General features: G+C 35.0%; 1 protein-coding gene across 4 annotated transcripts in view; it reads right to left on the bottom strand.

Moving 5' to 3' along the window:
• The window catches only part of ZFHX4 (zinc finger homeobox 4), a 193,153-nt gene that overhangs the window by 5,262 nt on the left and 161,210 nt on the right, over positions 1–26,681 (bottom strand). For 3 of the 4 annotated variants that reach the window (XM_026706065.2, XM_087931404.1, XM_087931403.1), the window contains exons 5-9: positions 26,476–26,598; positions 17,494–17,627; positions 14,126–14,326; positions 12,607–12,727; positions 5,319–10,709 (exon numbers count right to left, since the gene is read on the bottom strand). In XM_026706065.2, coding sequence (XP_026561850.1) covers positions 5,319–10,709; positions 12,607–12,727; positions 14,126–14,326; positions 17,494–17,627; positions 26,476–26,598 — 5,970 coding nt within the window. The remainder of the gene's footprint in view (positions 1–5,318; positions 10,710–12,606; positions 12,728–14,125; positions 14,327–17,493; positions 17,628–26,475; positions 26,599–26,681) is intronic. The other variant, XM_026706067.2, reaches the window with a different exon arrangement.

The raw sequence follows: 26,681 nt of genomic DNA, 5'->3' as shown, positions 1-26,681 counted from the left end.
TTTGCTGTTGCCTGCTTCCTAGGGCTGAGAGAAAGTGATTGGCTCAAACTTGACAGCTTTAAGACTTGTGGACTTCAATTCCCAGAATTCCTCTTCCAGTCATGTTAGCTCAGGAATTCTGGGAGTTGAAGTTCACAAGTCTTAAACTTGCGAAGTTTGAAGACTCTTGGTCTAAGGAATGAATAGAAGTCACAGTTTCCCAGCTTCTAGCCTGGTGTCTTAATCACCACAGGAAACTGGTTCTCTATAGTAACAACATGTCTAATAAAAGGGATTCTTGTCTAATTAAAATAGGGAAACATAAACAAAACAATAGATAAGTATTACAACTAGCGGTAATCAAATGTATCTTATTGTATAGTACAATGCATGTGAGAATTTTTTTTGAATATTTCTACTATTGCAACAACTGTAGAAAGAAATCCTCTATTTTCTTTAAAATAAAATTAGACTGTTCCACTATCAAGGTTATGTGATCTTCACTGTATTTCTGCAAACCTGTGCTGGAAGCTAATTGTGAATAATTTAGTATCATTTTACACATGGCTATGGAGAAGTAAGTCCTGTTTAATTTTTGTAGAGGATTGCAGTATAATGTCATTTTCTTATGAACACATACATTTGGAAATAAGCCTGATCTGTATATGTATTGAGTGTACAATAATTGTCTTTACTGACTTGGGATACAGTTTATAAAGAAATACTTTGTGTTGGATTTGTCTATATACTTACAGCATGAGTATAAAATAAGCACAAATAATTTCTGGTTACACTTAAAATTCCAGCTTTAAACAACTTTGCCTATAGAATATTCTATTTTTATTGATTAATGAAAAAGCAGGATTTATGATCTATGTACCTGGCTAGGTAACTGTGGAAAATACATTTTAAAAGGTTGCTGTGGAGAAAATAAAGTGATACATAGAAATTAGAGCTTAAAGGATCTTCTGGGATCAGTGTATCTGTGACACTATAAGGGTAAGAACTTAGAACCTACGGAAGACATGTTATTAATAGCATGAATGGTGCAGATGTCTTCAATATCCAAGTGCTTCACACTTCTTAGAATAAAATAATTAGAACTCTGAGAAAGAGACTACTAGATTTAATAAGGCAACTATTTAATATTACAGAATCATTACTTTTATTATATTGACAGCTAAAATGTATAGTTAGTAAACAGACTTTAGATGTCTTCTGTTAAAATCTGTATGTGAAATAACACACACATAGTAAAAAAATACTTTAAAGACTTTATATTTTATTCATTTTAATGAAACTTTAATTATATCAAAATATGTTTTTGTAAAATGTATATAGTTATTTCTTCTAACAAACTATAGTCTATTAGGAGAATATATTATTTTAAATAATAAATAAATAGTACACTTTGGTTTTCTCATAATATACACAAGCATCTAGCTGAAAATTTTAAAAAAATGGGTGGTCCACAATTGTTCAATAGGCAAAGTAATCACAAGTTTTAGGTCTATCTATAAATGTAAAACAGTTAATGAAGAAATATTATAAATGAAGCTCATCATGTTTTGAATATTGTAAGATGAGTTAGAAGAATTTATTACAGATATAAACACAAACAACCTTCTGTTTAAACTATTTTATATATGATCATAATGATTGGATTTATTTCATTCATTCTTTTCTTGGGCAAGTTGACTTCTCCAATCATTAGGCCATCTTTTGTTAACTTTCTTTGATGCATGATGTTTAAACTAATTTATTTTTTTTTCAATTTGGAAGATTATGGTAATTAATGATGTGGACATATAGCATTTAGAAGACAAATTAAAGATACAATTGCCCATTACCAGTGAGTAAATCCAAATGAAATGATTGGTGTTTAAGTTTGAGATGAGATGACTGAATTTTTTCTATAAATTTTCCAGATCGTTCATATATCCAGACAGACACATACACACAGAGGCACAAGACTACTCAAAATGTTGTTATGTATTGGACTTTTGAGTAGTCTTGTGATATATCAAGAGCTAATTAATGAATGAGGGCATAAGGCTACATGGTACTTAGTTTTATTTGTTAAATAGCAATAGCATTTAGACTTATATACTGCTTCACAGTGCTTTACAGCCCTGTCTTAGTGGTTTACAGAGTGAGATAAAGAGAATGAGAATAACCTAAAAAACAAAACTATTTTAATGATTCTGACATTTATGCAAAAAATAATTCCATGTGTGCTCAAATATAATTTTATAAATTATCTGCCTATTTGATTATAAAATAAAGAGAGAAGTACATTTATATTCAGAAGCATCATTGTATCATATTTTAAGTCTATGAAAGGGTAATTTTTGGAAACTGGGCATGACTATTAGCAGATATTGAAATATTTTAAAAGCTGAAAGAAGTTAACTGAAGGATCATAATAAGGTTCAGGGCATAAAATGGACTGAAAGAAGTCTGTTTAAACTTATCTCTGCATCAAACACAGATGGGAACTGCTGCCCACAAGCAGCAAAACAAGTTGTTAAAGTGAGTTAATAAGATATGAAGCATATCAGCAGTGAGCATATATTAAAGAACTGTGGAGGAGGAATACTTTTTACTAATGAAAGTTTAATATAATCTATTCTTTTCTTTTCACTTCCACTATACCATTAAGAGCCATTAGCAACATATATTTTCTGGGTAATAAAGGAGGGATAGTTTATTTAGCATATGGAAGAATGAAATATCTCAAGATATACATTTGCTCAGCATTTATACAAAAAGGCTAGTCACACCATTTGAAAGGGTGCCCTGCCTCAGTCTTAATTGATACTTTATAGATCATGCTACTGCATTTATTATTTGGAGATCTGCTAACTCAAACTGATCTATATGTCCAGTATCTAGTAATAACCTGCATGTTTAAGATTTTGTCTGCATATAGTCTTCAATGTTTATATCAGTTGTTGATACAAATTTAGCTGACCAATGACAATAGGGAAATATTGCCTTGAATTTCAATGTTTTGGTCCATTTCTGAAACACGCTTTATGCATACTATTGCATCCTCAGAGGCACAAAGATGGAATTCAGAAATATCTGATAGAGCCTCACTTTCTTTTAATTGTAATCTCTAGATTACAAATCAGTGCTTTATCATTTAGAATTAAGTCTTGGCAATACTTTGGATGAGGAAGGTGTAGAAAAAAAAATTCTATTCTTTCCTAACAGAATTAAGGCTATTAGATATTATAACTAGATGATCCTCAACCAAAGTGCAACAGCATTCCCTAAATTGTCTCATACAATTTGTTTTTACCAGTTGCAGGCCTAAATATCAGTGGAAAATGGCTTAACCAATAAGTTATTACTAGGATTGAGAGCTAGAAGAGGTAATAACAATAATAACATTTAACAACTCAGTCAGGAAGTTAAGCTTATCTTTAGTAAATGCTCTGCAAAGAGAAGAATTCTGGAAAATGCAGAGAACTTTCTTTCCAGCATTTATTCCAAATCGAAGTTATGACTTTTATTTTTCTTCCAAAATCTGAATACTTGTTTTCAGGAAATTAATGTGTAAAGCTTGGAGACTGAATATAATACCAGAAATTAAAGTCTATGTCTTGAGGGCTTTATGTGCCAGCTCAGAAGTTTTAGGAGTGGGATTTGACTTTGCAGTATGATTCTAAAATGGGCTCTGAATTAGAAAGTTTGTTCCCATGTGTAGACTGGATTTCTACAATTTTTCTTTAAATCTATCACTCACCCATTAATGAAAACGATCGTAATTATTCTTATAAAACATATCTTAATTTTCTTTTAATTTTAAATTTTTACACATATCACTTATGTGCAGTTTTGCTTATGTGATACTTGTATGTGCTTAACAAAATGTACACACTTTTAATGTTCTTACATAAAAGCAGAATTGAATGTTTCCCATTACGAAAAGAAAAATGCAATGAATTAAGGAAAAAGATTGGATAAGACGATCAATGGGATGGCTATTATCAATTCGAATAAAATAGAAAAGGTGTTTTTGCTACAGTTCTAATGTTGGCATTCAGCAGTAAAACATCAATCATGAAATTTGAATAGTTTTAATTTAATCATACAACACTCAGCAACAATGAGATGCAGAAAGTCTGTATCAATGACACTATTTCAGATAGAAAAAAAATTAACATTTTATTATACTATACTACTACTACACAGTCAACTAAATCTTCAATTCAAGAATATTTGGAAATATTTTTTTCCTATAAATTTTTCTACTAGCATTTTTGCCTAGAATTTAAGCTTGACTATATTAATTCATTACCATAACCCCTTAAACTGTTCCAGAGATCAGGAAACTCACTGTTGTGAATTAAATAAAATAAGATTAATTTTAGCTGAGTTCTTACCATGACTATTTAGAAGTTCCACTGACTTCAATGCAATGCTTTGAATTATAGCTTTAGCTGGATACAGTTAAATCCCAGAAAACAAGCTACTAGGGTGACTTATCACTCAAATGAGATTTTATTAAAATCCTTGGTTACTAATGCCATCCCTCAATTTGCCTTTACTTGGTAAAATATTTTAAAATATGACAAATGTATATGGAATATTGATTAAATTATAAAAATACGTGGTTCTCAGGTTTTTATTGGATGAACTGGTAAATAAATGTAAAAGTTTTAGTTAAGAATGTTATTTAATTGACATATAAATGTTACTTGAAATACACATTACATTTAATGTTGCTTTATTTCAAAAACAACATATTGATAAAAAATCAGGTCATAAAATCCAAACTGTTATAAATCCTGAGTGGATTCTACTTGTTTGTTCATTTTCTGCCATCAAGGTCCTAGTATTGTCTTTTCAGTTCCTAGTATTACCTCCTGCAAAGTCTTGAAAAATCCTCCAATCTTTTGGAGCAGCTTATGGGACTCATAGAGATATACAAACGTAAGGGAATGATAAACACTGAATCCACCCTCATTTGGAGCATGTACAGGGAAGTATTAAAACCTGCAAAATGGTAGGCATGAGGTTGCAATTCAATCCTTGTCCTTTTTTGTCAGTGCATGTGATGTCACACATGCAAAGGAAAGATGTGGACTATGATGCCATAATCCTGCTATCCATCTTACAGATTTTAACTTCCCTGACATTGCTGCCCCCTGTTCCTCTTTGGTGGATCAGAATCCAGCAAATTCTGGATAGGTTAGGAATCATTGACTTGCCCATGCATTGAATAAATTGTTTTTCCAGTGTACAGTCACATAAATGACAGGAAAGTCATAAAATACCAACTCTGTATCAACAATATTGACTTTTTTTTTCTTTTTGTGTTTACTTACTGTTTGAACTTTGAGGAAATCCAGTTAAGGAAGATGGACCATTCATTCCAGGTAAAAGAACTGGAGGAAGGCCAGGTAGTCCTGGGTAAGCTGCTGGCAAACTGATTCCATGAAGCGAACTGCTGTCCATCATGCCTGGCTGCTGTACTGTTAAGCCTAAAACATCTGTAGCCTTTTTAATACGATCCAATTCTTGTTGTGCCATCAGCTGTCTAACAGTTGTAGGAGCTAAGTAGTCTTTTTCTCGGTCCAGCTGACTTCCCACAGTTTCTCGCACTTTTGTTATATGTTGTTTGGAAAATATATGGTCTCTTATGGACAAACGTGCAGAATATTTCACTCCACACAGAGAACACTCTGGTCTTGACCCATCAGTTGCATTCTGATTGATCATAAATGGCTTCCCTATGTTTATTTTGAATTTCTTTTCTTTTGCTCGCGCATTTTGAAACCAAACTTGTACCACACGTTTGGGCAGGCCAATCTCATTGCCTAACATTTCACATTCTTGCATGGTTGGAGTTCGATAATCACTAAAGCAAGCCTTCAAGACCTTAAGCTGTAAATTACTCATTTGTGTTCGAAATCGTTTGTGACCAGGCCGATCGCTACTTTTAGATTTAAAGGGATTGTTTGCTCCAAATGGATTAGGTGAACTTGGATCGGCAATGCTTGATGTCTCACTGCGATCAGCATTATCATCAGGATCATCAGTAATGTAAACACTTTGGTCGAGATCACAATCTTTGTCACTTAAATGGATTGATGGGCTCGTCAGAGAGAATAAATGCCTATCATCATTGTTCTCCATATTAGGCATGTTTATGTTTTTTGGCAAATTGTCATTGAGAATATTTTTTGGCTCTTTGGGAGTTGATGTAGATTTCACATCTTTTGAACTCATACTTTCAGTTTCATTGTTTCCTTCGTCTCCTGTTGTTGCATCACTAATTGCTGTATTAATTGATGAAGTTTCATCAAAGTCAGTTTTACTCTGATCGTAACAACTATCAACAGGAGCAGCATTCAGATTTTCAATATCTTCATTGCATTCTGCTTTGAAAGACGAAGGACTTAAAAGATTCTTCGGTGACATTTCTGCAGTTTTACTAACAGGAGTTGAGACAGTAGAAGCTAATTCATTTTCACTTGATAAATCAATTTTTGCTAAAGATGATGGATAATCAAAAAAGATGTATTTTTGTGGACTCTCTCCTCCATCTTCATTGGCTATTAAAGGACTTGGTGGCAAACTGTAACCTGCTTGTTTTCCTTCATTCCAGTGTCGACTGCGAATATGACTTTCTAAAGCTGACTTTGCTTTAAACAATGCTCGACAAAAAGGACATCTTTTATGAGACTGGGCTGGCCCTACTGCACGAAATTGCCCTTTTCTTTCTCGAGCTCTTGTGTTTTGAAACCAGACTTGTACGACCCTCTTTTTAAGACCTACTTCACGTGCAATATGATCTAGCATTTTTCGAGTAGGATTGGAATCCAAAAGATATTTTTCATACAGTATTTCCAACTGCTCTGGAGTAATTGTAGTTCTCAATCGTTTATCCCGGTGCTGGTCCTCACCACTGTTTCCTCCCTCTTTTTCACTACAGTTATTGTCATCTTTATCATCCAGTTTTCTTTTAAGTGAGCCAGAAACTGAAGGGGTATGGTGAGTTGTGTGAGTTGAACCTACTTGTGGTGCCATCTGAGCCAAAGAACTATTCAGCAACTGACTTGTCATCAAAGGGCTATTAGGATCAAATATCATGTAGGGCATATCCATAGGCCTTTCTAAAAATTGTGAATGAAGGAATTGGTTTTGTGCTGCTAAGAAATGCATGTGTTGGTGCTCCTGCCAAAGTTCTAAAGTGGGAAAGGCAACTGTACACTGGTCACATTGGTACTGTAGTAATTGAGGAGGTAGACTGTTTTGAAGAGGACCCATTGAAATTGTCAAAGGACTGGAAGGAACCGCCGTAGATTGTGATGTAGAAGGTGGTCTGCCTCCTACTTGGGATTGTTTGTGTTGCTGTGCTTGAGAAGCTGAGGGCTGTGAATCACTGGTGGATCCCATGGAGGATGTTAGTGTGGATTGCATTAATTTGTTGCTTTGGGAAGAAGTCTCAACTTGTTTAGGTGTGGTATCATTTTGCTTTGGCTTTTCAGTTAAATCGGGTTTGGGAGAATTTTTGTCTGGTTCAGGTTTGGGTGATGGCATCAAAGGAGTACTAGAACCAGATCCAGAGCTTCCTGCGGTTGTTACAGCCATACTTTTAGATGAATCAGATGGACCAGAATATGTACAGTTCTTATAGAGAGTTTGATCTGTGGCATCCATTGAGTCCTCTGTCTGACTTTCATCTTGGGCATCATCATCCTCATCTTTATAACACAGTTTTTTCTGATGAGTAATTAAGTCAAAAATTCTAGGAAAAACAACACTACATTTTTTACATTGATATTGCATGTTACTAGTCCTAATGTATCTCTCATTGGTGAGTTCCCTTTTCTCATTATCTTTAGTTTCAGCTTGATTCTCATAGCTTTTTCGAGCCTTTTGACGTGCATTTTGGAACCATACAACAATAACACGAGTAGCTAAGTTAAGTACAGTTGAAAGCTGTTCAATTTCATCATCTTTTGGATAAGCATTTGTATCAAAAAAATCTTGTAATACTCTCAATTGGTAGTCAGTAAATCTAGTTCTAGATGATCGCTTGCTTAAAGATGCATCAGATTTGTAATGTTCTAAAGAATTGGTTTGCGGTTCAATTCTTATATCTTCCAAAACTGTTATGGGAGGGTTACTAAAATTGTATGGAGAATCTTTATTTCTTTGTCGTTCCTTAAATAAGGTATTTCTAAACCAATGTTTAATAACTTTTTGTGAAAGGCCAGATTTCTCAGCCATTTCTTGAATCTGTTCTTCGCTGGGAGAATTATTAATATCAAAATATGCTCGCAGGATTTTCAGTTGGTCATCAGTGATTCTAGTACGAGGACGTTTGAACTGAGAGTGTCGTAGAAAATTTGGATCTAATCCAAGCTGTTGCTGACAAAGCTGAGTAAGATCTGCAGATAAAGCATCCATTGGTGGTAACTGAAGGGCAAGCTGAGGAGGTAATGCTGGGTGTTGCACTGGTTGCATCATTATTGGGGGGAAAAGAGGAAGATCTAAAGATACTGGCAGCTGCACTGGTGGTGGAGCAGAAGGTGGCGGTGGTGGAGGAGGAGGTGGTGGTGGAGGAGGTGGAGGTGGTGGTGTCGGTGGTGGAGCTTGCAGAGGAGTGGGAGTTATGTTCTGGATTTTTCCAGAGCTAGATGAAGGCTGTGAAGGAGTAACAGTTGGTGCTGGAGGTGGAGGTGGGGGTGGAGGTGGGGGTGGTTCTGGAGAAGATGGTGAAATAGGATAAAGTTTGTCATATGCCTCCCTGTATTGACAGGCAAATTTTTCTAGCGCACCATGTGGGAAGAACTGACCATGAACATGTTCCTGATGACTCTTCAATATAAGTATGTTTGAAAATAATTTACTACATGCTGCACATTCCAATTTGTCAGTATTTTCACAATCACCAGTTTTACTTTTCTTCTGCACCTTCTGCCTATTCTCATTATATTGAATAACCAACTCGAAGCCAAAATTTTCTAATAAAGCTTTGGCTGCATTTCCTCTTGCCCCAGAAGCAATTCTAGGTGGTGGGATAATTGGTTCTGAAGACTTCTGTTTCTTTATTTCTTTGTTTTCTTTCAATCCTTCACTATCACTTGTGAATTCTTGCTTTGGTTTTTCTTGTTTCTCAGACATATCTTCAGATTCCTTCATTAAGGGTATATCCTTCACCATCTGGCATTCTGCATTTACAGGATTTTGCTCCGCTTTTATCAACTTATTGGTCTGCTGCTGTTGTTGCTTTTGGGGCTGAATTTGAGGTGGTGTAACTTGATACTGTTGTGCCTGTTGCTGCAATAGCTGTAGCTGAGTTTGACCGACATGGTGCTGGGTTTGCATCTGCTGTTTTAGGTCTTCTAACAACGAACCTGCCATACCTGCCATTCCAGGCATACCAAAAGAGGCAGAAGCAGGCAAACCCAGATCAGGGCTCAAACTGAATTCAGTCCCAGGAATATAGAACGGAAAAAGAAACTGTGGCTGTTGAAATTGCAACAATGCCTCTGGGGTCATAGGGAAATGAGGCAAAAATGCAGGGTTCAAGAACTGTGGTTGAAAGAAAGCTGCTTGCTGCTGCAATTCATGCTGGAGTTGCATCTGCAATTGTGCTGGTGACTGGGGAGGATGATGTGTAGGCTGAGCAGAAATCAGTTCAGAAGCCTGTTTTTTATTTAACTCTTTGGCATCTAGGTGAGTTTCTTTGCTGTTTACTGCTGGTAGGCTTGTAGACTCTACTGATCCTTGGCTAGGGCTATTAACGCTCCCTGCTGTACTAGTTCCACTTAATGCATTACTGTTTGGCTCTAATTTTGCAGCCCTTGCCTTAGTCTGATGCAGTACAGATCTCATGTGGATTTCCAGTGTAGAACTTTGGCTGTAAGAAACATTACAAATGCTGCATTTATAGGGTTTGTTGTCAGTGCTGCTGTTTGCTTCTTGAGGGACAGGACTGGATGCTTCTTGCAACACTTTTTTGAGTTTATGTAAATGAGAGACTGAATTATAATGGACCAAAAGAATGTTCTTTTGTGTGAAAGATTCTTTGCACACTGTGCATTTATATGGACGAGAAGGATCTAGAAACTTTTCCATAGTAAAATTTGGCCCTTTTCTAAAAGGTAAGGTCCGCTTTGGTTCTGAGCCCATTTCATCTGGAATCGAGCTGCTATCACTTCCTACAGGACTTGCTTTACCTTCCTGGTCTACCTCATATTCCCTTTCTATATCTTGCTCTAGTGCATGTTCATCTTGTGCCATACTTTCATTTTCTGACCAGAGTTCACCATTTACAGGTAAAGATGCACACAGCTGCTGAATTTCAGCTTCACTGAGTTCTGGATGGCCTGTTTCCAAATGTTTTTTTAAAGCCTGGAATGTACGGAAGCTACGTTGGCAAAGGCTACACATGGTAGCAGCCCGAATAGCATGATACTGGGAATGTATCTGAAGCTTCTGCATAGTCTTAAAAGCCAAGCTACAATGGTTACAACGATATTTATAGACATGGCGATCAGAAACAGAAAGCTGCTGCCTCTTCTGCTGTTCATTCAAATGATCTGGCAGTGATTCAATTATCTTTATATCATTAGTGCTGCTTTTGTTCCATTCTGGCAGTTCAGCAGATTCTTTTAGTGGCTTATGTTCCTCTATTTTAATTTCCATTCCAGTTTTTGATTCTTCAAGCCCAGGAGTATTCTTCTCCTCTGGAGGACTATCACCTGCTTACAAAAGAGAGAAAGAGAGAGAGAAAGAGAGAAAAGAATAATCCATAGATTATTTAGTAGAAAGTATCTTTGGTATGAGAATTATGCACAGGGATTCTAAAATAGTGACCATTCATTGTTTTGCAATTGAATATAGCATAGACCAATTAGGCATTTCCCATTTTTAGTACATTGGTATGTTGTCCTTTAAAAGATATTTTGAAAAATAACTAGATGTAGTCGGTGTACTACCTAAGATTACGAAGAAGATGTGCATACAAATGGCCTTGATGCATTTATTCCAGAGACAATAAGCGGCTCAGGCTCTGAATCATAATTTCTGAAAAAGGCAACTGTCTAGTCCTTGTTGAATCACAGTTGGAAAGGAAAATGTTTAGGTATCATTCTAACTTAACACCTAATTAAATCTTTCAGGGTTTCTAGCCAATGCAGAAAACTATAGATGTGAATGACATTTAAAAAGGCATTGCTACAGAGAAAAACTCAAAGATGAATATATGGACAGTAGTTTTTGGCCTTTCCTCGTTATTAGGTAATTTTTTTTTCTTTTACTGTCATTGTTCTTCTTCCTTATCTCCCCCCCCCGCCCCAATTAGTGTGGTTTGTCTTCTAAATTGTAAAATATAAATGGATATTGTTATATAAGTTCACACATATGTAATTAAAAGAATGCAGTGGGAATATACCATTCATTATAGCAGCAATCTATGGTGGATTGTTGCTGCTAGTTCAAACTTATACAAAAACTGAAATGGGCAACTGACTTGTACAATCTTATTAATAGATGTAAATCTAAAACCACAATAGATGTCCCTAAAAGAAGCAATTTAGTGTTGAATATATTCAAACCTGGGTTTTTAATCTATTCCTGTATGAAACAACTTATTACACCTTTGGCTTGTTTTAATACCAAATATAGTATAATCAGTCTAAGGATACAAAAAAAAATTAAAATAACATATCTGGTTTATAACTCACGGGTAATATCTGTAACTGGAGGTGAGCAGGGGTCCTGTGTCTTTATCAGATGCATGTAAACAAGAATTCTAAAGGTTCTGACTATTTGAATGGAATTAAATCTATGGAGGAGTTTTGCAGTTGTACATGGGACTGAGGAGACTCGGCTGAAAAAATGCTGCTGGGATTATTCTGTATTGAGTTAAATGAATACATAATAATGCTCCAGTAAACATACTCCTGAAAAATAAAACAGAGAACTTTCCCTTGTACTTGGGGATGGGGGGGAATCCTTGTTTTAACTATTACCTCTACTTATTGTTTGCTGTTTTCCAACTATAACAATAAGGAAAACTTGGCTGTGTTATCTGCTAGATTGGTTTAAGGATCGCATTTATGTTTTATGCTAACCCTTGTTCCAATCCTTAAGCGGTTCGAACCATCTCTTTGAAGATGGCTATTAATCTCTGCTCTCAGCTCTTCTTTTTGTAGTACAGACTCATAAACATGGCTGCCTGAAGTCTGATGTCACTATTTGTCACGATGGGATCCATTTTTATGCAAATATAATTACCCTTTGCCTAAAAAAAGAAAACGTTTTGAGTTCCGTTTTTTATATATAAAATCACATTTAAAGGAGTTAGTCCAAAATCGCTGTACTATTTTATTTCATCCCTAACTATAATGTACTGGTAGGTTTTTCTATAAAAAGTAGGAGAATTATGGCATGGTAGCTAAAGCCCTGAAGAGAAATGTCCTACAATATTGCTGTATTGCAAAACACACTTGATTTCATTATTTGGTTAAAGCAAACTGGACTTCAATTTCTGCATTATTTTCTTTGGTGCAGAATTACTGCAGTCTCCAAAGTAAATGAATGTTTCAAAAGACACTGATATTTCAATTCTGCAGGTGTGGCTATTCATTGCTATACCTGAGTATTTTCCAGACCCTTCAGTTCTCAGGTTTGTAGATGTGGCATCACAGTCAGATTTCTCTGAAGCAACTGTTGGCAGTAGCATACTGTTAGGCATCATCATATCTGGTACAGGAACCTTAGGGAAGAAAACATAATTTTGACACTGCTTATCACATGTAGACAAATCATCCAGGAGCTTAAAATTTAGCTCATAAAAATAACAGAAATCATATTTGTTAAAATATTCGGAGCAAAAAAGATACTAAAACCTTCACTTTCATTGAATTGCGCGTGGGCATTTTAAGCTATTCAGGTAATACAAAGGCACTACTTCTGAGGACTCTAACAAACGACTAGTTTATATCTCACGCATCTGGGTGAATATGAGCGATAAGGTTTTATTTTTCCCATACTTGATAATATCTTAATTATCAGAACTGATGTGTGTCTTACAGTTTATCTTGCTTTATCTAGGCTTTTATATAATTCTGTCATTGAAGTCCTAAAAATATTTCATCATTCCTGAAAAATAACTTAGAGTTTCTCTAATGATATCTGTATTGTATTTTAGCAACATTGAAAGAGAAAATAATGTCGGTGACAAAGCAGTTGTACATTCTAACACATATGGGTTTGACTATATGTAATAATATATATATATATATATATATATATATATATATATATATATATATTTATATAATTATATTACATTATGTGTGTGTGTGTGTGTGTGTGTGTGTGTGTTTTCTTAAGTTTTCGCGGGTACTTACATGTATGGTATTCAGCTTTGTTCGGGTATTTCCAATGACGTGGAAAAATACCTGAACAAAGCTGAATGCCATATATATATGTGTGTGTATATATATGTATGTATGTATGTGTGTGTGTGTGTGTGTATACACACACACACACACACACACACACACACACATATATTCCACTAACATACATATATATTAAATGTGGAACACTTGGTTTTTTATTAGATATTCAAGGTAGCTAAATAAACCATAAAATTATGATTCTGCCCAATATAAAAAGAACAGAGATTTTTGTGCTGCTCTTCATCATTATTTACAAGTGCATATAAAACTGACATTAAATTTAACTGTTAGCCTCCCAGAATCATACACATGATATGGATGGATATATAAATTAAATAAATAAATATACAAAGAAATAGTAACTTCTAATGCTTTTAGCTGTCACAATGCATTACAGCAAATGAAGAAGAAAAGTTTCCCTACAGGGAAAAGTTAATGGCCAATCTGCTTTAGGAAGTGCAGGGAGGCACAGAGGTGAGCACCTTGATCTTGAAAGGTTGACTTTAATGAGAGCTTAAGACTCCTGTGTCTTTGAAAATTAAGGTTAAGTGAATAGGCCAAAAAGATGAACTAAGTTATTGACAGAAGTAGAGATCTCAGGAGCCCCTATTCCAACTTCCTAATTCCATTTCCAGCATCTATTCATCACTGTTTACAATTAACATATACAGTATGTAAAAACATATATTAACATTTTAAATACTTACTGTCATAAGCAGTTTTTCCACACAATCAGGTGACACACTGTGCAAATGAGTCAGATGCAATTGCAGATGCATTTTGTTGCTCAGGACATCCTGACAAAGGGGACAGCAGATCACAGGCTGCATAGAATGTTGTGACAAAACATGCATCTGTATACGATTTGGGTCCCTACTATTGTAGTTACAATAAGGGCACTGGTAAAACTGGAAAAAAAACAACAATCACAAATTCAGACTGTTAGACAAATAAATTGTTACTATAGTAAATACTACATTTTCCTTCAAGAAAAAAAAATTGAATAATGCTTCCTCTGCTTCTTCTAGTCAATCTCTCAGGGTAACAATATTTTCTGGAATTTATCATCATTTTCACATTTTTATTGCCTTAAAAACAGTTTAATTTTAAACATGGTGGCCTATTCATTAGAGAGTACATGTTTGGAATTATATACAAGTAAAATTCTTGGACTTCATACCTTCAGTATGAACCCATGTCCTCACAGTTATTATTGATCTGAAACAATCCACTACAGGATAAAATCTCCTTCAGTGAAAGTTATGGAATCATTATATCATAATCTATAATGCTGGTCTTCAGAAATGCTGCCCTATAAATTGCCAGTTGTGAGACCCTGATATTGAAGATACATTCATGGGATCAATTGGGACAGTTCCTATTGTATCAGCCTTTCTGCTGCACAGCAACTTGCTTGCCTACACTGCTGGAGCTCACTTCAGGATTGGCCATGGACTTTCCCAGATTTATGGTTTTTAGGGGCTCCAATAAGCTGTCCCTGGGACAGACCTTGAAAACAGCCCAGGAGTTCATGGCCATCATTCCATATGGCCATTCAGTCATGGCCTGACATGAAACAGTGGTCACACTCTGGCCTTAGTTTTCTTGCCAGAACTATGGCAATGTGATCTGAGAGGAGAACTGATTTCAGCCCCTCTGTCATGGTCAGATCATGGCTCTGGTTATTTTGAGATTCTTTTATATTACCCTATTATACAGGGAGAAAGGACATATCTATCAATCTACTACAGCAACTGATGAATCTGATGAAGTTCGAAAGGAACTGAGGGTTCTATCTCAGGTTTTACTAAACAGCCCGATGAAGTGGACTATAAGTACAGCCATCTGTGAATATATCCATGCCCCCCTGGTTAGTTAAGGCTACCCAGGACATGACCTGTGGTGAGTCCTAATGATGGTTAATTCATCCTTAAGTCATGGGGTGTTCCTGGACAATTTAAAGAGGAACTGGTACTCCCTTTTCTCAACATAGCATTACTGGATTCCATAGTTCTTGATAATTTTTATTCAATCTCCCACGTCCCCTTTTACTGCAAGGTGGATGAGAAAGTAGTAACACTGCAGCTCCAGAAAATCCAGGATGAGACAAATTATCTGGATCCCTTCCAGTCAAGTTTCAGGTTTAGAAATGGGATAGAAAAGGCATTGCTCATCCTTTTGGGCAACCCCTGGCAGGAGTGGGATGGGGGCCTCTCAGTGGCCTTTGATACTATCAATCTTGATATTCCTTTGGGTTGGCATTAGGATCTGGAGGTGGTGGCAGAGATTTGTGTTTCTTCATCTGAGATTAGTCCCAGCGAATGTTGATAAGGGACAAGAAGTCTAGCCTGCAGTCCTTCTTTGTGGATGCTACAGGAGTCAGTACTATCTACACTCCTTTTTAGCTTCTAATCTTACCTCTACTGGCTAAGATTATCTGTCACCATGGGCTGACCTTATCTCTGGGGACAATATCATCAATACGCAGATGACATCCAGTTGTATATCTCTGTCTCAGGTGAACTAAGTGATGCTGTGGATGTTCTTTTATGGTGGTTACAGGCTATCAAGGTCTGGGAAACAATAGGCTGCAAATAAACTTTGTTAAGAACAAGTGACAGTGGTAGAGTGGCTGCTCTGTATCCGGGACTTTACCACCTTTGGTTTGGATGTGGTTGTACTGTCCCAGACAAATCCAGTACGTAATTTGGGGGTTCTCCTGGACTCATGACTCCTTCTTGAGAAGCAGGTGGCAACCATGTTTCAGGCCTTTGTCGGATTTTATGTTGTGCATCAGTTAAACTCTTTCTGGTCCAATAACACTTTCAGTCACCCATGCTCTGGTAATCTCCATATAAATTATTCACTCTATATAGGGCTAGCCTTGAAGAGTATCTGGAAGCTGCAGCTAGTACAGAATACAGACAGTTTTGTGTGTGTCCTAGGCTTTGCATGTAACATCTTAGCTAGATGAGCTGCATTGGCTACCAATTTGCTTCCAGATCCAATTCAAGGTGCTGGTTATCACCTCTATCAACCTTACAAGGCATTGACCAAGTTATCTGAAGAAATGTCTTGTCCCAATTTCATCAATCTGTTTCACCCAGTCAAGCAAAGAGAGTGTGCTGTGGACCCCATCCATCAAAATTTTGATGGGTGGAGTCTGGAACAGAGTGTTCGATGCTATTGCCCCTGCCCTGTGGAAATCTTGCTCCCAGAGATAAGATGGCACTTATTCTGCTGGTCTTCCAAAAGAATGTCAAGACCTGACATGGACTAATTGGCATGGAGATCTAAGAGTGACCTGAAAACTGATGTGATGGTGGTGGTTTAAGGGCACTCCCTCTGCCTTTTAAATTTTTTAACTTATTTTTAGTCCAGTTTTTAAAAACTTTGTTTTAATCTATGTGTCTTTTATATGGCTGTATGGCTTTTATTTGTAAACTACCCAGAGTCACTTAAGAGAGATGGGCAGTGTATACATTTGATAAGTAAGTAAGTATAAATTATAGCCCATTATGCAAGATAGGTATATTTTTTTTAATCTTTCCAATTCAGGGCTGACAGACAATAATTGGCCCAAAACCATCCAGCCAGCTTCCATGCCTAGGTATGGGATAGAACTGCTTCTTCCCACTACTAATCCAGCATTTTGTATATAGACAATTTAATATCCTGCTAGATTTCAAATTCTGTATAGAGATCATCTTGAAATAAAGGTCAGCTCATAAACACTAACTGACAATGTCAGTGACTGGGAAAGAAGTGCACTTTCATTCAAAATGTGGGTTTCCAGAATTATTTTCCCCAATAACTTTTTTCTTTGTAAGCATCTGCTTTCTAGTTCCTTTTTCATTTTGATTCCCAGGCAGACAAACAAATACAACAGCCATATACTGTAGTACTGTGATGTAATAATCTGGTTTGGACATATTAGTTTCATATGATTAGCTGAAAAACATTTTATGGCTAATTTCTACCTGCATAAATAAAGCCCATGATGAATTAAAGTATTTTACTAAAATTGTTCACAAATAAAGCCCTAAGATAGAAACATTGTAATAATACTTGTTACCTGGTCATGACCAAATTTATTTTCTTCAGAAAATTTGGTCTTTTTGGGTGGACCATCTTCTTTAGCTGAAAGTAGTGGTTGTTCCCCTGCTGCAATATTTACTTTTGGTTCCTTCTCTGGTGTGTTTATTCCTGCTTCCAAAACAACATGCAAGAAGATATTATAAATAGCTACAATTGTCATTAGAGCTTATGCTATGACCTATAAGAGTCTTTTAAATATTGTAGGTTTTCATCTTCCAGCAGAATTCTTTTTGAAAGTGAACAGGTACAAAGGTGACAGCCCACTTATCTCTGAAGCAGAGCAAACTCTATAAATACATTAAAAATGTACTCTTCTCTCTTGTTTAGCTAACCTTATGCTGCCCTAAACAGTAATCAATAACTAGATCTCTCTAGTATTTCACTCATAAATTTTATACCACATTACGCAAAATCAAATCATAGCCTCAGTTCTTGCTCCAAAATAATTAATTTTCAAACATTCCTCTTTTTTCCCTGCCTCTAATTAAGAATATATTTATCATGCTGCTCAGATAAGATGCCTATTATTTCCAATTATTGCACAACATATAATAAATACTGAGTCGAATACAGTTTTCATCATACCTCTAGGAGACTACTGAAATCAATGGGACTTAAGTTATTCATGACTAATTAAATCCCACTGATTTCAATAGATATAATGTTGGCGTAACTATATTATAATTCATTTAAAAGAAAAAGCACCAGCTTAACCACACAGAGACAAATAATGCCCATGCACTGACTTAAAATGTGTTTTGTACTTAAATACTACAATGTATGTACTAATAATATCATTAATATTCAGTCTGAGCTAGCCTCTTAATATAGCCAGGTTAGTACACATCAAAGAAAAGAATGCAATTATAATTTCCTAGATCAAAAGAAAATTCTTTGCAGCTTCAATTTGCAGGGTAGTTTTTTTTTGCTAGGCTGGATATTTCAACAGCATTGGGTAGTCTGGTCACATACATCTCACAACAAACAGAAAACCTCATTTACCAACCATTCCAATCTCATCATAGTGTGGCATCAATCTGACCTTTTTTCTGCTGTTTATTATGAGTATTTCTAATTTTAACTTTCAATTTTCACCATCTTCCAGTCAATTTGCAACTAAATTATTTCCAGGGTGAGGACACTATCACTGGACAACTGGGTGCAAATACATCTTGAAATGCAATGACGCTAAACCATTGATTGCTATCAGACCCAACATAAATATATTGTCTAGGGGAGATGCATGAAGGATCTTGATTTTTAAGATCCACACAGAGTTCACATACACGAACAAACTGACCTCACTGTCTAATGTCTCAGTTTTAATTTTAAAATAGGGTCATGACTGTCACTGATGAAAAGCTTGCAGAATACTTATAATGAACAAAAAGCATATTGGTGAAGAGAGGAAAGAAACATTTCTCTTAAAAGAACACTTTTTATTTGAAAAATAACAGAAAATCCTGTAAGAATAATTCAGAAGCAGCAAAATATATTGCATGTGGTTATCTTCAAAATATATAAATACATTTTATTAGAAATACATTAAAATTGACAATACTATATATTTCAGTGTATTAGTCCCTCTATTAAATTTAGGAGGCAGAATAGACTTAGTGAAACTTTAAAAATAAAATTAGAATTATAGATTGATTAAAGATCAAGATTATTCAAATAAATTGCAAATGGATAAAGCCTTGTTTGGATTTCTTTTATAAAGGTTTAAGGTTTTCAGAATCTTAACGGGGCTAAGAGGTTAAAGCATTTTAAATATTAATAATCATGTTTTAAAACAAAAAGAAATCTATCTCTTTTACCAATCATTTTACCCTTAAATTAGATTAGCACAGCAAAGAATTTTCCTTATTAAAATGCATTAAAATGCCCTAAGCTGTGTAGGCAGCAGCAAAATGGTATGAATAACATTTGAGGGTGCTTTGTGCACAGTCTTACATCCCATTCCTGTGTCTCTTCTCTGATAATGGGATTCAGGAATCCCAGAGGACTATATTGAAAGTTTGGATCAGGAATTCCAAGTTCCTTACTCATTTATCCTTTTGTATTTGGAATATACCCACCTTATCCATGAAAACCACCTAGGTGATCTTGGCCCACTTTATCTCTCAGCCCAACTAAGCTCATAGGGTTGTTGTTGTAGGGGAAATAGGAAAAGGAAGGTGTGCTAGATACAGTATGTTTTCTGCGTTATTTGTAAAAATAATAAAGGTGGGATACAAACAAATTTGTTCTGTCTAAGAATTGTGATTATCATGTGGGATATAAATGTTAGGCCCAGGCATGCTTAAAAAATGATTTAGACCAGAGGTGTCAAACTTGATTTTATTCAGGGCCACATCAGAGTTGTGTTTGACCTCGGCGGACAAGGATGGGCATGGCCAGCATGATCATTCGTGTCCAGGAGGCATATGTGATGGCCCAAGTGCTCTGCCAGTGAAAACGCTCCTGAGTTCCATTTCCAGCTGCAACATCCTCCTGCAACCTTCTGCTATTGCCCGCCCGCCGAGCTCAATTTTTGCTGGCAGAGGCACCATCTTTGTTGTTTCCAGGAAGGCCCCATGGTCCAGATCTAAGCATCCCATGGGCCGGATCTTGAGTTTGACACCCCTGATTTAGACCATAATGTAATATTTCACTTTATGGCAGTGGTGATATTTTTCAGGTTTCTGGGAAAGGCCAACCTATGCTTTATTGAAAGTCACATTGAAAGCCACATCTTAATTTCAACTCATTAAAGTAGTCACATCTTTCTTTAGGTTTTCTTTATGTCTTCATCACATATGTCACAAGTATAAATTGTTCATGTTATCTTCCTTGTCAAACCCAGCTGTATTATATTTCAATGACATTAATTTTCAGATTCATCCTCTTATTGCATAAAACCAGTCAAATACTGCATTTTCTGCAAACCATTTAGATTCTGAACAAGTATAACATCTATATAAAAAAAAGTTCATCGACAAGTCCAACCAACATACTTCTAATGTCACCAGAAGGATGTTGCTTTTCTGTACATTCAAAACAATCACTTACTTCCTAATCTTTAAACATACAATTGTCTAATAAAGTCTAAATTAATACAGAAACTAATTCTTTATATTTTCTTGTACAATACAAGGCGGCAGCTCAAGCTAAAGCATTTATTAATTCCTATCCAGCTTCCCTCCCCCCAAAATTATTCTTTATCATCTGGACTTTGTTTCTATCCATTATGTTCTCAGGACTGAATACTGCAAAATACGTTTTGTATATTAGGAGATTTTATATTAATTGGGGGGAGGGGGGGAGTGAGTTTCTTTCCAAGAATGCAATGCTATTAAGACTCTGCCAGAGATGCTTTATTGGTGAAATGGGCATTATATACATTTGATAAATAAGTAAATGCATGCATACATACATAAAACTAGATCAGAAACTTTTCCATCATGAAGCCTCAAAAGTAATTTGACATTATCTAAATAAGATTTATTCAAGATTTCCAGGTGCTGAGAACTTACCGCACATACTAAAAAATGTAAACCATTTCTGACACTAAGTGATAGCTTTTAGATTGACTTTTCTATGTTTATTTTTTTAAGGAGGGGTACCCTACATCTACTTCAGAGTGCAAGCACTACACCTTTCTTCCGAAAGGCAATAATTATCCCCAAAATCAAGATTTAGAACCCTGTTTCGATGTGCCAATGGGTGACTCAGTTCTTCAAACATGTCCACTTCTTCCTGGTAAAACAGGGTGTGGGATCCATACAGCAGTGGGATTCAATTTTTTTTTTTTACTACTGGTTCTGTGGGAGTGGCTTGGTGGGTGTGGCAGGAGAAGGATACTGTAAAATCTCCAGTCAGAGGTGATATTTGCCGGCTCTCCGAACTACTCAAAATTTCCGCTACTGGTTCTCCAGAATTGGTCAGAATACTACCTCTGGATCCAAACAAATGACTAAGCATTTCTGATACTGCTATAACAATGATATCAAAACTGGAATGAATGCAAGCAATTTTATCTTCAGAATGTGTAATATATATGTATGTATGCATGCGTGCATGTATGTATGTACACACACACATACATACACACAATTATATATCATGTTATTCAAAAGAATTCCACCTTCAGAATATAGACATAAACTTGCTTTTCTAGTGCTACTCTCCATAGATTAAACCCCTAAAAAAAGTCAATATTTTGATCAGCTTCTCTTCAGATTTTATGCCATGTGCATTTCATCCATTGTTGTGTGTGTTTCATTGCAACCAGTTCTTCAAAAAACAAGAAGACGGTCAGGCAATGCTTACAGAAAAAAGGGTGCTTGGGTTAAATTGTATTTATAGCCTGAGCCAGAACTGCTGGACATGACAGCTGGAAATTTCCTTTGAGACAGTCAGATTCCATTAGGATTCCTGAGCCTTCAAAGAAGATTATTTCTAGTATGTTTCCAACCACTTTAGAAGGTCAGAAATCTCTGAAAATGCAGAGTGATATTTCCATATGACAGAACAGTGGTCACTCCCTCTGGCAGGAGAAGCCAAGTAGAAGCAATTAAAGTTCGAGGAAAGTGAAACATAGGAAGTAGAGACAGTAAAAATTTCTCTTAGCAAACCATTTATAAGGCAGTTGTTGGGTATGACACAAGTATGTTTGCTGCTTTGAGTTATTTCTAAAAATAACAAAAATGTGGGATGCAAACAAATAAATAAAATCTGAATTATCTCACTTTCAAATGTCTTATGAATAACCATTATTTATGAATAATTTTGACTGTTATCACTGTTGCATGCTAAAGAAAAAGGGGGCTAGAATTACCTGATTTAAAATTATATTTTGCAGCTTGTTTAATATGAATGAAAGAATGGAAGGCTTTAAAAAAGAGGTGATATTGGAATTGGAAGGACATGATTTAAGATTTTATTGGCATGGTTATTTGTAGTATGATAAAGTCAAGGTTAATGTACATTTTAAAAATCATTTATTAGACATTCCATATTGACAATTTAGAATTTTAATATTCTTTAATAAATAAAGAATTCTTTTAATATACCTTTATGGTTGTCACTCCAATAAGTTTTTTTTAAAGAATGGAAATGAAATTTAAATAAAATAGTTAATGGATACTGCTTTGAATTTTTTCTCCAGGAGAATTTAAGTTAAAAATAAGAGAAAATCTGGAGTTGGAAGGTTCTTCATATTATTGATTTCCTTATGCTTAGTTAATGGAAAGATTTAAGTCTGATTTAAAAATTATGAATTTGAAGGTGGTAAAACCGAATTTGATGGAAGTAATAGGCTGACATTTGTAAACCAATCAGAGTGCTGTGAAGCACTGTAAAGTGATATATAAGTCTAAGTGCTATTGCTGTTGTTACAAGGAGTCGTGTACGATGAATAAAAATATTTTACTAAGTTGTATAAACTTTTATTGAAAATAGAAATAGAGGATAAACAAATTAAATATTGTATGAGACAATGGGCAAAAGTAGTGTTATAATATATAGTTAAGCCAATGGGAGAATACGGGGAAGAAATAGTTGAAAATTACAATAAATTTTAATTTTAAAAAGCAGTTTAATAAAATGACCAGTATATGACACAAAATATACTGGCAAAAATGTACAAGCAAATTACAAACATTTGTTGAAAATACAATCAAACAGAGGGCATATATTTTCATCTTTGGTGGGCAGGCAAAGAAAGCTAGAAAATACTGACATCAAGTATGTTTTCTAACTCAGAAGATTTGAAAAGTGAATATACAGTTGAAATCAGAGCTTTCTCTTTTCTTAAATGAACAAACAAATGGGAACATCTTACAGAAATTTGCTTTGGTATATGATAACAGCACAGAGACTTTTATATATACAATGGTGAAAGGACTGGTAAATATCTACAATGGAACAATGATGAAGAAGCTAATAGAATTGGCACAGAAGGCAAAATTGACAGCTTTGATTAAAGAAAAGACTAATTATGGATTTTTGGGGAGAAATTGAAAGAAATTAACTGTTAATTTTGTAATTTGATTATTAGAATTATACGTGATTGTAGAAGTAATGTAGACAAATATTAACCCTAAAGTAAAAATTTGATGCATTTTCTTTATTCATATGTCTATCAAAAGTCATATCTACCAAAAGTCAAAAGTCATTATTATTATTATTAACTTTTTCTTTTCTCTTTTGCACTTATATGCTCCTTTGGAAGAAGAAATTTGTCTCATTAGCAAGCAGACCCCGTTGGATATAATCCATTGACTGAGTATGCATGGCATGCTTAGTCATACTTTATTTATTTCTAAATAAAAATGTGGAGGTCTGTCTCATAAGAATGGAATAGTAAACTATTCTTACATAAACCAGAACTGTGTGATTCATATAATCATCAATTTTATAATTCTTGAATCCTAAAATAACAAAGATTATGATGTGTTAACATAAATAAGCTATGTTAGCTAAGTTTACAAGGGCAATCAATCGCTGGAACAACTCCATAAATAGTTATATTTTAAACAAAGTTGACAAGGTTAGGGCTGGATATCAGTCGTTTAGATCCTATAGTACTAAAATTTAGGTCGTTGGTTCACCTAGTTAGAATTTAACTAAAGAATAATTTTATTGCACAATAAATGGTGAATTTCCATTATTCCTTACATTTACCACCTTGTTAAATAGTGTTCCCTTTAGCCATGTCAGAAATTTATTACATTTTCTATGCAAATGTATTAATCTGGATTAATTCCATATTAATTACTACACTGTGTTGAGTTGTAATTTGGATTATAATTAATCTAAAGTGGCACTAGAATTAAATGACAATATAAATGAGGCATTAGAAGGCTCTTGTCTTCTAAATCAATATTCAGTAAACATAGTTTTCTTATTGCCAAGTCTTTGAAAGCCTCCATCTGAGATAAGGAAGGCAATACAGAACAACAATTTATATAAATGCTTGAGCAACAAACGTGTTAATCCCTTCTTTTCTAATGCATTATATGCTAAAAAGGGGTGAGAGCAATTTTTTGTCTAGCTTGTTAAGGCTATGATTAACTTGTTGGTTTTCTGGGACTTCTTTGCCAATACTTAATTCAGGAGAAGAAAATCCAAATTAGCATTCAATTATACATAAGCAGTTATGCAGTCATTAAACATAGTTGTCAGCTGTGTTGAGAATTAACCTCATTGAATGAATACTTTATATGCAGAATTAATTTAGAGAATTCTATTGTAGGATTCAAAAGGTCAGTTTGAGAATTCGAAATGTGAACTAATTTTTTTTCAAGCTTCTTACAAAAGCATCTGCCTTTAGCATCTCAAGGTGTTTCACTGCACCACAGGACAACTGGAGCATAGGTGAGGCTAATTAAACTTGAATTTATTGTTCATGGAACTTGCTATCTGTGTTTCTGAAGTTCACCACTTCTGCCTATTGGCCTATTAAAAATGTCCTTAACCAAATAACTTAGATGATTTATAGCAAATATTTTAGACAGAAAACATCTCAGAAATCTAAAGCTTACTTAACAAAGCACAACATGAAGAATGAAGATGTCTCACAAATAAATGTTCTCTTTTTCCATTACACTTCTACACTGATCCCAGTAACAAGCCGAAGCAGCATGTCTTTCAATACTGCTTTTAGATTTACCTTCCAATGAAAGGGCATGTATATTTTAAATAATCCCTGTAGACATGCTCTGTTATGAACAGTTCTTTTTCAGGTTCTTGATTTTAAAAACTAAATCATCCTAGTTCTATGGATATTTCTGAGTAGTGATACACAGTTGACATATATCTATGAGTCAAATCTTTACTACTTAAATATTATTGAATTTTTCATTTTAAAAAACGGTGTTTTCATACTTCTATTGCTTACAAAGCAAACAATAATTTAGCAGTATCTCTATGGTTCATTTAGATGAGAATAAATTTGCATGTAAAATAATAATTCCTGATTAACTGAATGTCTTTATGGCGAATACAAGCTCTTTTATCTGCTGTTGTCATTTGGATTCACGGAAAAGATATATGAGCACCTGAAACTAATAGCTTTCAACCTGCTTCAGCACCTCTTCTGCTTCAGTGAATCCAGCATAATATAACTAGGAATAGCGTGCAGCAAAAGTAGCCAATGTAATATTCATTGTGACCAAAGATTTCCATCTCATAAATAAAAAGCATGGATGGAGTCACATTTTGCCAAATCAAATACAGAAAAAGCTTTGTGTATCCATGCCAGATGCTGGCCTTGGGTTTGTTTGTGCACAAGTAAATGTCATGACATGGGAGTTCTGTTTTTAAAGACAGTAGCTTTCATTATAGAGCTTTGTATATTCTTAAAGATCAATATTTCCCAGCTCATAATCTGTTTTCAATGATATTTCCTCCTTCTTGGCCAAATCATCTGTAAACCTTTTCATAGATTTTCTGTATTCCCCCTCCCCCCCCCAAATACCAGATAAATGGCCACGTAGAGGGAAGATTCCTGAATCTAAGTGATCATATATCAAGAACAGAAAGCTGATGGAAGGTGGGGGTGGGGAGAAGCATTCCCATTGTCTTAGGCCTCTGAGAAGAGATGAAACATGAATGCAGGGAAAATTCCTCAAGTAGTGTAGAATCTTATGAAAAATTAATATGCCATCAGAGGAATACAAGTATAGCTAAGATTAATGAAAGGTGCTTAAAAATTACAAGCATACAAACTGATTTGATTAAAAAATAATCTTGCTAGTTGTTCTATAATATTCTTCAGCTTATCCACATCTATCCTGTCAGATGGTTATGATTAAAAATAGGTCAATGTCAGGCAACTGATAAAAATCACATGCAAAATACACATGCAATAGATAATAGCAGGAATGTCCAGACAGTTTTAAATTAAACAAGCAAACAAACAAACTATTTAATACCCATTTTAAAAGAGTGCAGGAAAAAAAATCTAGCATCTTACCAGAGTCTTTACCAGCTTTTCTGCCTTCACTTTTATTTCTCTCTTTCTCACATGTTTCTTTATCATCAGCAACAGCCACTGATGAGCTTTTAGTAGACCCTTCTGCATCTTCAATTTGTTCTTCTGTGAATGAGCATTAAAAAAATGACAAAAAGGCTAGCTTAGGGACCATTCAACACGAGGTGTAAATATGATCTTTAATAAGA

This window comes from Pseudonaja textilis, chromosome 3, assembly GCF_049901715.1.
Source record: "Pseudonaja textilis isolate UNSWEBS1 chromosome 3, rPseTex1.2, whole genome shotgun sequence".
Classification (NCBI taxonomy): Eukaryota; Metazoa; Chordata; class Lepidosauria; order Squamata; family Elapidae; genus Pseudonaja; species Pseudonaja textilis.
Note: the sequence above shows the minus strand (reverse complement) of the source record. Positions and strands in the feature narration are given on the sequence as shown.